Source organism: Marmota flaviventris, chromosome 14 (assembly GCF_047511675.1).
Source record: "Marmota flaviventris isolate mMarFla1 chromosome 14, mMarFla1.hap1, whole genome shotgun sequence".
Lineage (NCBI taxonomy): Eukaryota > Metazoa > Chordata > Mammalia > Rodentia > Sciuridae > Marmota > Marmota flaviventris.
In genome coordinates, this window is record NC_092511.1 from 60,648,852 (window position 1) to 60,659,291 (window position 10,440).

General features: G+C 55.3%; 1 protein-coding gene across 1 annotated transcript; it reads right to left on the reverse strand.

The window, feature by feature from the left end:
* Positions 1-1,064: 1,064 nt before the first annotated feature.
* On the reverse strand, positions 1,065-10,105 carry Fbxo41 (F-box protein 41). Its single transcript, XM_027934535.3, has 12 exons — positions 9,213-10,105; positions 7,416-7,641; positions 6,846-6,919; positions 6,235-6,593; positions 5,237-5,478; positions 4,939-5,054; positions 4,674-4,826; positions 4,387-4,482; positions 2,906-3,024; positions 2,569-2,727; positions 1,260-1,375; positions 1,065-1,127 (listed from the first exon to the last, which is right to left on the reverse strand). Exons 1-12 carry the CDS (start codon positions 10,103-10,105, stop codon positions 1,065-1,067), a joined length of 2,616 nt encoding a protein of 871 aa, XP_027790336.2.
* Positions 10,106-10,440: the final 335 nt, after the last annotated feature.

Here is a 10,440-nt window from a genome sequence, read left to right on the forward strand (position 1 = left end):
TCTAAGCCCTGAGGCAGAAGACCCCAGCTGCAGCCTTAGCCTGTGGCTGGTGGAGACTGAGGAAGGGGCAAGTCTGTTAGGATGCTCTACCTCTTCCTTGGCCCTAGGTCTGTCCTTGCCAAAGCCACATCCTCAAGCAAGCTAATTAGACAGGAAGCAAAGTCAACCACCCTCCTCTAGGACCCAGCACAGTGGGCAGCCCAGTGCCCCACTCCCAGATAGCCGGGACCCAAAGGCCATCAGATTCCTGCCCAAGCACCTGGATTAAAAGGAAATTCCTTCTCACTACAGGCAGGCCTCCCAGGGCTGGCACCTTCACCCTCCCTTCGATTTCTTGAGAGTGATTGGTAGGTATAGAAACATGCACCTTTTAGCTCTGAGTTTCACTCTGGAGTGTGTGTGTCTGGGTAGGGGAGCCTTTCTTACAGGAAAAAGTAAGTTTTCTCCACCTAGCAGCAGCCACCCCCATCCCCTTTTGTGCCCACCTTGGGAGGAGTGGTCTCATTCTGGGGAAAAGTTCTAGGTAACTTTTTTCCTTCCAATCCTGCCACCAGCTTTTTAATGACTGTACCTAGGTCCCTAGACCTGCCTGGGTTATCCCTGGAGAGTGTAGACCCAGGGCCCAGGCAAGTTGTGAGAATGGGTGAAACAGGTAGGAGAGAAGAGCCCTCCCTGCCAAGTCTGAGCTGCCTTGTGGGGTCCCCGGGGGCTGGAGCCTCAGGAAAGACAGGCCTGCCTGAGCAGCTGAGGAGCCACTGGTAGTTATTGCAGATCCTCCGAGTGAAGACACCAGTGCTGGTGGTGACAGCTCCTCGCTGGCTGTGCCAGAAGTCTGCTCCAGCGGGGATAGGGTGGGGGTCAGAGGGCAGCTTCTGTCCAAGCCCCTGCCTTGGGTCAGACCTGTTGCTCTGCTGTTCCAGTAGGACAGGATACTCAACCCCTCCCTGGAAGCTGGGATAACACTAGGCCTCCAAAGGTCTAGTCCAAACCAGGATCCCTCTGGAGGTACAAATAATGCCTTGGTGTGGGGCTGGCAGGTGCCCTGCCACCCCCTGCCCCCCGGGTTAGCAGCCGCCTTCCACCTTGATGTGCAGGATCTTAGAGAAGCCAGGCCTTCGTCGCAGGGCCTGTGAACCAAGCCCTGAGTTAGTTCTCTTGCAAAGCTGGTGGGGTCCTCCCTCCACACTCATCCAGGCCACCAGCCCCAGCCTAGGAATGTCACTTGGGGATCTTGGTTGGCCTCAGAGCCAACCTCTCACCTGGAGTTTTGTCACCATATCCTCAAATAGCTTCTGAGCCTCAGGGCTGCTGGGCTCCTTGAAATAATCAGCAATTCCAATTTGGACCACAATGGACTTGAGGTTCCGACAAATGCCTGGGGAAAGGTGGATAAGGAGGCCCCATGTTTGGCCTGCACATTGGGGCTACCACCTCTCATTTCACTGATTAATGACATCAGATACCCCCTGAGGAACCATCATGTGGCAGCCACAGAAAACAAAAGTACAGCAGGCCTACGATGGCCTGGGATGCACAACTGGACCAGGGAGAAGGTGGATGAAGGCACTCTGGGAAGACAAGTGGACAACAGCCAACTGCTCAGCAGTTCTAGCAAATTCCCTGGCAGAGGGGACAGTTTTACCCTGGTCTGGACACTTGGAAGTGATTATAAGGAACAGAGTGGCTGAGAGGAAGCTTGAGCATGAGGGTGGAGGAGATGGGGACAAACCAGGCAGGCTGCACAGGGTTTACAGGATGGGATGTGGCTGCTGACTAAGGTCAAGGGCTGAGGAGCCTGGAGAGTATGAATTTGAGGCTGAGCAGTTTGTCCTGATGGTGTATCCAGGGTGTGGACATGAGGCTGAAGGGGAGGGGAGAGGAGGGTCCTGGAGGTGATAAGGTAAAGGAACCTTCAATCTGGGAACAGGGTCTTCCCAAGGGCCACAAAGTCCTGGATGATGGTCTCATTTCGGGGAAGCAGCCCAAGCTGGGTACCTTTGTCCTCAGTGAAGGCAGAGAAGTGACAGAGTGGAGAGTGGGTAGTATTAGGTGAAGGGCCAGAGGAGGCCTAAGAACTGTCCTAGGGAGCTTACACACATTACTGCCCACCTATTCTAAGAAAGTCAATGAATGAGAATGTAAAACTCAGAGAGGTAGAGTAATTTGCATGAATTCACAGCTAAACGAGCAGTAGACCCAGAGATGAAACCCAGATCAGTCTAGCTCCAGAAACTGCACTTTTAATCTGTCTGCTCTCTTGCCTCAGCCCTGGTGAAGACTTACACAGGGACAATTTCTGCATGGCTTCTGGCTCCAATGAGACTATGCCAAAGCACAACAGATATCTTTGGAACTGGACTATTAGGAGTGGATACTGGCAGGCTTGGAATGCCCACTGGCCTAAGAAGACACTGCTGGCAAAGCCAAGACCAGATATTGCTGTCTGCCCCCCCAACCCCATGCTGGTGTTTGCTGATTAGAGCATCAGGGAATTGTTTATGCTACCTGCTGACAGATCATGGTGACAGGTGAAAGCCATATCCTGCCCTGCATTCCCGCATTACTCACTGTTGAAATGCAGTAGGGCCTTAGGAGTGACAGGGGTGGCCGTGAGTACCAGCATCTCTAGTCCCTTCAGGCCTTCCCGGCAGACCTCAGCTGCCACCTCCTGGGTGATCTCTGACACATGGTCCAGCTCCAGGACCTGCAGCCGCATGCAGTTTCTTGCTAGGAAGAGGAAGAAGGCAGGCCCTGCTGACAAACTCCCTAGGTCACTTCCTGCCCACCAGGGTGGTCCCCTGCCACCACCCAAGATGCAGCCCCAATCCCCTGTAGAATTTTGCAGGATATTATTGCACCCTTACCAGCTTCTCACCTCTCCCCACCCCAGTCCCAAGGGACTCACCAAGTGATGCCAGGCCCTGCACCCCACAGCCGGCGCCCCCAACCCCCAGAGCCCGGAGGTGGGGCCAACAGCGACCGATCATCTGCAGGCAGCGGTTACTGAAGCGCGTGGGCTGCTGGCTGGAGAATGGGGAGGGGGCAGTCAGGGAAGCCTTTGGATGCCTGATGCCCCAAGCAAGTGTATTCCTCTTGGGGGATCCCTCCCTGCCTCAGGCAAGTACCCCGACAACAACCCAGCTGGCCAAGTCAGAACACTGGCATCATCCCTGACTCGCCCCTCTCACCTCTTGCCATGTTCTGCAGTTTCAGATTCCTGAGTAACTCCTGTACCACAGTTTAGACCACCATTGGATTCAGCTAGATTACTACCAGTCTCCCTGCCAATCCATGCTCCACAATGCTGTGCACCATTCATTCCTACAGCCACTCACTGTGTCATTCAGCAGATGGTTATCAAGTGTCTGCTACAGCTGAGAACAACTGAGCCAGGCCCTGGAGGTGTAGTGGTGACAATGCAGACATGGTCCCTGCCCTCAAAGCATGGGCAGTCTATTTTACAGAACTTTGGCAGTCTAATCTCAGTACTTTACTTAAAACCTAAAATTCTCCAATAGTCTCCCAGTACTTTCTAGATAAAATGCAAAAACCTAAACCCCTTAACATGGCCCTGCCTGCCCTCTCCCAACCTGCTTGTCCACACCAGATTTGCCATTTCCCTGAACATCAGACTTGCCATCTCTCAACATTCACTTAAGCTACGCACTTGGTACCAGGGATACAGAAATGGACATTCACAGACTCTGCCCTGAGAACTACAAGTCTAATGTAGGAGACTGAAACAGAAATAATTGCAAAACCAGTAACAGCAGGTGTCAGGACAAGATGCAATGGGAATCAAAGCAGGAGCACAATGACTGCTTCCACCAAGGTGTTAGGGAAGGTACACTGGATGAGCTGGGAGAGGCCAGCACATGGAGAAGGATTGGAGGGCAAATAACAGGGAGGGTGAAACCTGTTAGTCTGAGGAACTATAGGTAGAGTGAGGGATGATTTCACACCCTGAATTCTCCAACGATCAGCTCTTATATGTTACATACTGACCCAGAATTGCCTGTTGTGTGTCAAACAAAACCCAGCTACTTTTAGCTGTGTTTACTGAACACTTACTATGGGGCCCACAGGCTCTGTGGTATAATCTCACTGAAGCCAGTAACAGCTCTAATAAGGTCAGTAGATTCCTAATATCACCTTCACTTTGCAAGTTGAGAAATTAACATGTTGCTCACAGTGGCACTGCCACTAAGCCAAGACATGACTTCTAGGTCTAATTTTAAAGCTCTGTTCTTAATGCCTCATTGTGCAGATTAATGTGTGTGAGCCTGTCTCTTCAACAGCTTTTGGAATGGGCTCAGATCTGTCCAGTCCTCAGCCCCAGACCAGGTCCAACCCTTTCCCTTCCCCACCCACCCAGCCTGAGCTCACCAGGGGTGAAGAGGTGCCACCTGGAGGGAGACAATCTCTCTGCAGCCTGCACCCAGAGCCCAAATAACTTCGTGGCCCACTGGGTCTGTGGCACTCCTGTTGAAAAGACAAGGCTGGAGTGGCTCATCCTGGTGGTTTCTGCCCCTGTCAATCCTTCCTTCCCTTAGGTCACAGAGCTCTTGGGTGCCTTTGTCTGAGGACCTGGGGAAAGGCCATGCAGTGTCTAGGGATCCTTGGGGTCCCAGGCCAATAGGGTATAGGCCTTGCTTCTGGTAAAAGGAACCCACCTGTAGGTGACAGCCTGCAGGGCACGACAGTAGCAGCTGGCCAGCCAGAGTGAACGGTCGGTGAGGATGTTGGGACAGTGGGAGATGCGCAGGATCAGCAGGTTCCCCCCAGCTGCCTTCAGCAGGGACTCCAGCCCTGCTTCAAGGCAGCCCCTGGGGATGACCAAGAGGTCACCTGCCTGTGGTCACCTCCTCCTCTGGGAAGCATCCCCACTTCATTCCAAGTCTGGGCCCAGGAGCACCCGCCCACCCACCGCAGCCTCACCGGGTGCTCCGGGCGTACTCCTCCTTGCTCTCCTTCTTCCCCCTCTGTCGGGGCTTCAGGTTCTGCAGGGTCAGTGAGTGGGCCTGCGTGCACCACTGAGCCAGCATCGCCAGAAACTGCGTAGAGAGGGAGGGTACATGGAGAACAGGGGGTCTGCACTTGGCTGGCTGGAGAAAAGCCAGCCCCAGAACAGGAGGCTCTGTGAGAGGATTTGGGGGAGCCAGGCTGGAGCCAGGGCTGCAAGGACCAGATTCTGCCAGGGGGAAAGGTGGGTTCCTAGCAGGGCAGAGGTAGGCACCTTGGAACACACTCTCGCATTCTCTAGCAGCACCCTTGTCCAGACAGCAGGGTGACGGGCCACGAAGCGCCAGTCCCGGCAGACCTCGGCAGCATGCAGCAGTGTGCGTGTGTCCAGGTAGGTGAAGATGCAGAACAAGGCAGCTCGCATCTTAAGGATCTCTGGGCTGATGACCTCGTTGGAGCGTGAGGGGCTACCCCGCTCCGCTCGACGGCCTCGTCCACTGCCTCCCTCGGGGCGGGCTGCAAACACAAGGGAGCAAAGGTGACAATAGAAGGTCTAAGGCCAGGGCAAGGATGTGGGTGAGGAGCTGGGGCAGAGTAGGAGCTGCAGGAGAAATGGGCATAAGACCCATGCTGGGGGAACCAGTGGCTTGGGAGGAAGGTCAATCTGGTTCCCCTCCGCTACGGTACAGCCACCCCTAATTTTACATATTAGCAAAGGTATTCCTTCCTCATATAAACTTTCTTTTTTAAGAGTCAACACTGGGTTGGGGTTGTGGCTCAGTGGCAGAGCACTCGCCTAGCACGTGGAAGGCCCTGGGTTCGATCCTCAGCACCACTTAAAAATAAATAAACAAAGGTATTGTGTCCAACTAAAAAATAAATATTAAAAAAAAAAAGTCAACCCTGACCCTAACTCTCTACCCTCCTGATGCCTCTGCATATGTGTGTGGCCTGTGTGCAGATGGGGCTCCCCACTGCACCGGGAGCTCCAGAGTCTGGAGTCAACACTCTCCTCTACATGTCACTGAGCTCCTCATGTATACAGACCCTGTCCCCCAATGTACCATCCTTGCACTGGCTACCCTGTCATTCAAGTCTCTGCACCAGGCTGGAAGGGCACTTCATAGGAGGGGTGGGCAGGTCTGGAGAAGAGGAAGGGAAGTGCAGGAGGTCAGAAGATTTGCCCTCTTAGCCCTTTCCCCCCCCCCCACCCTGGGAGGGCCCAGCACCCTGGGGAAGGCTGGCCTCTCTGCCATTCCTCTCAGGACTTACCTGAAAGCCGGCAGCTGCTCACTTGCCCAGCCATAGCAGGCCCAGGGCGGGGGACATCTGAGGGGCCCTCAGCCTCCGACTCCGTGGTTCGGGAGCCCACGTCTGAGACATCACCCTCCTCCCCCTCAGTGCTGTGTCTGCGAGGTCTGCGCTGCCAGTTCTGGATGGCCTGGCGCCGTAGGCCTGAGCTTCGAGGGGCCTGGGACCGCTCTGAGCCACCATTGGTAGCCTGGGCCCGTGTGCCCAAGCCCCCAGGGCCACTGTCTTCAGGTGCCCCCTCCTCTGGCCGGGGCAGCTCCAGGCTGTCACTATCATAGCAGCCTGAGCTCTGGGAGGCAGCTGGCATACGGCTGGAGGCCCTGGGGCAGGGTGGACCAGATGGTGAGGGGTGAGGGGCGAGGGGCATCAAGTTGCCAGAATTCTCCACCCTCCCCTTACCACAGATCAAGGGCAACCCATCCGCCCTGCTTCCCAAAAGTTCCCTCTGAGTATGGAAAGGCAGATAGGTGACCCAAGGAGAATGGGCACAGGAGGAGAGAAGCCCCAGATGGCCAGCAGATCTTTCCAGGGAGAGGGTGGGCTGTGTAGGGCAGGGCAGGCCCCAGGCTTACCCTGTGCTGGGAGAAGAGCCATGCCGTGATACCGCGTATGTGTTAGGCACGGCCGGGCCCGCGTGGTGCTCTCGCTGTGGGCCCCCAGAGCAGGAGGGAAAGGAAGGGAGGCAGAGGAGGCAAGAGGATGAGGAGGCAATAACAGGAGAAAGAGGGTACAAGATGGAGAGAAGAGACGAAGGAGAGGAGAGAAAAGAAGAAAAAAAGTTGGGAAGGATGGACGAATGGACAGACAGATAGCCCCAACAGGGAGGCTCACCAGCCCCCTGGCCACACCCAACCCACACCCCAATTCAGGCTATGGCTCCTGGGTTCTCATTTTCAGGGATAGGCAGAGATGGGCCCCTGAGGGCTGGGGCTGCTGGATCACACCTTGAGACAGCCTCAGGGGATGGCACTCCTGCCCAGAGGGGCCCCCTTGTTCCAGACCCACACTTTAGGCCTAGGCCTGTTCTTGGGGGAAGAATCAAAGAAGAGAAGCACAGCATTCTGGGGGATGTGAGGCTGTGTGTGAGGGGAGGTTGTGGGGACCAGGTAAGCAGGTAAAAGAGGGGACAAAGGGGCACTCACCATTCTGCCTGGGCCCCGGGCCCCTGGCCCTGCACCACTGCCCCCACCTCCACGCCCCAGGCTGGCACTGGGTGTGCTGCCACAGCTGCTGCTGATGACCTGCAGCTGACGCTCAGCACGGTCGGCCCGCTCCAGGAGTTCCTCGATGAACTGCTGCAGGCGCAGCTTGGCACTAGCCTCCCGCGCTGCTGTCTCCTTCAGGAACTGGTCAATCTGTACCACCTCCCTGGGCCCAGAGCAGGCTTTTACCCTAGAGCCTCTGCTGGTTGACCTGCCACCCTCCCTTGTGGGGAGACACAGGGCACAGCTGCCCATGATGTCACAGCCCCCCACATCTAACCCATAACCAGACACATCATCCTCACACAAAAACACAGACACCCAGTTACCTATGGCCTCAATATACAGCCTCCCCACAAAGGAACAGCGCTAGGCACACACTTAGAGCCACACAGCCATGTGCACATACCCGCTCAGTACACATTCATGAATGTGCCCTCATCGTGTATCCATTCCAGGCACATACTCACAGTCTGAGACATGCAAAGCATCATGGAGGCACAGTCTCACTGACACACTCAAACACACACACACACACTTTCTGAAAGATTGAAAAATGTATTCAGTCACTTCAATACATAGGGAAATACACTAAGATGCAGAACCTCTAGGAGTTGCACAAACACATGGCACACCTTACAGATTACCTGAGTCTATATTCCCCAAAGCATCCATGGTTGTTCATGCATCTGTTCAACATTTATTGAGTACCTTATAAGTGCTAGGCACTGTTCTAGATGTTGGGGAAGCATCCATGAACAAAAGTAGAAACTCCCTGCCTTCATGGAGCTTATATTGCAATGGGGACAGATAAATAACATCTGTAGCCAAGCACTGTGGCACATGCTTATAATCCTGTGACTTGGAAAATGGGAGGAATATCAGGCTATGCATTTTAAAATAAAAAATAAATTTAAAAGGCTGGCTCTCATAGTTTTGTTGGTAAAGATGGAATCCTGGGTTCCATCACCAGTACCAGAAAAAAAAAAAAAAAAAACTAAACCTAACATTTGAATAGTTCATAATCCTTCATTTAAAGACCAGAGAAGTGAGGCAAAGTCAGCAAAGAAGAATAAGAAGGAACAGACCAAAAAAAAAAGGAGGGGGGATCCTAGGAGAGCCAAGTGAAGAAAGTGTTTCAAAGATCTGCTGTGGATAGGCCAAGAAAGAGGGTAACTTGGCCTTAGCAACATGGTCAAAGACAGTGGTGGAACTGGAAACCTGATCAGAGTGGGTTCAAGAAAAAAATGTGAGAAAATAAATTGGAGACCAGGAATACTTTCATGAATTTTTTTCTGTATGAGGCAGCAGCTTAAGGGAAAGTAAAGTTAAATGGGAAACATGACATCATGTTTGCATCCTTTTAGGAATGATAGATAGATTGACTGATTTTGATGATAGGAAAGGGAGAGGGGAGAATCGGGCCACACCTTTGAGTAGGACAAAGGGAAGAGGATCCAGTGCCAAAATGCCGAGGCTGGTCTTGGCTGAGTCAGAGCAGGGTCAGAAACAGACACTGTCTTCATAGATAGGCACATGCATGATCATGCTGCCATGTACTTGTGGTCCTGCACACACACGATCATGACACTCTGGGACCCACACACACCAATATTACAAGTTCATGACCACAGACCCCCTATTACCTAGCCATGACTACACACAGACATGCATGTTCAGGGTGGTTGTGATGGCACACGGGCACACCCACCAGCAGGGCCCTGAGGGCCTACTCACTGCTGCTTGCGGCTCAGCTCCTGTTCCTTGTGCACTAGGTCCTGCTTGAGAGAGGCCAGCAGCTCCACGCTCACATCCACCTGCCGCGAGAGCTCAGACGCTCGCTCCTCCAGCTCCTCCTTCTCGCGCCCCAGTCGAGCGCTCTCCTGCCTAGCAGTCTCCAGCTCTGCGGCTTTGCGCTCCAGCTCTGCCTGCAGCCGGCCCACTTGGCCCGCAATCTTCTGCTCCACCTCCTCGCTCAGCCTCTCCAGCCGCCGGTCCACCTCCAACTTCTCCAGCGCGCGTATCTTGAGGCGCGCCAGGCCCTCCTCGTAAGCCACATCAGCTGGCGAGGGGGAGGCGGGCGAGGCCGAAGCCGGGCCTGGGCCGGGCCCTGGCGGCGGCGTCGAGCACGCAGAGGATGCCACGGACTTGCGGGCGAACAGCTCTCCCAGCGGGATCTCTATCTCACGCAGCGCATAGCGTGCGGCAGCGGTGGGCACGAGACCCGGCTCACCCAGCTCCTCGCAGGGCAGGCTGGCGGGCACCAAGTCGCCGGGGAAATGGGCGAGGGGTGCGTGGTGGTGGTGGTGGTGCAGCAGGTGCGGCGTTGCAGGCGACGGCCCAGCGGCCTGCTCCTTGCCCTGAAAGGACGTGCTCTCAAAGACCTCGCGCCGGGCTCCGGGCACAGCCAGGAGGGCGGCGGGCTCGGGCGCCAGCGGGAAGCCAGAGGCTGCGGCTGCAGCAGCTGCTGCAGCTGCGGCGCCGTCGCAAATGCTGTTGGTCTTGGAGAGGATGTAGAGAGTCTCATAGGTGTGGCTGTACTCTAGGTGGGCGCGCAGGGACGACAGGCTCCGGAAGCGCTTGTGCTCCCCGCAGCGGGGGCAGCGGTATGGCAGGTCCAGCGAGGCCATGGCCCCGCCGCCCCCGCGGCGTGTTGGCTCCACCGCGGCAGCCCAGCGGGTCAGCCGGGCGCGCTCATGGGGGGCCGCGGGCGAGCCCCCCTGCAGAATCAGTAAGGCTCAGGGTGCCCGCGACCAGGGTCGAGGAGGCTACAAGAGAGGGAATAAGTCTTAAGAGGATGATTCTCCTCTTCCAGCGACACCTCCCAGGCCCTGGGCCGGAATCCCCAATCAAGTGTAAATTGACTTTCCCAGGAAACACGTGCCCGGAATGGAGGGGCCTTGGGAGACCTATGGCAGAACTCTCAGAGGGGAGTGTACTGCTGTGGCACCTGTGCAGGGCCTGT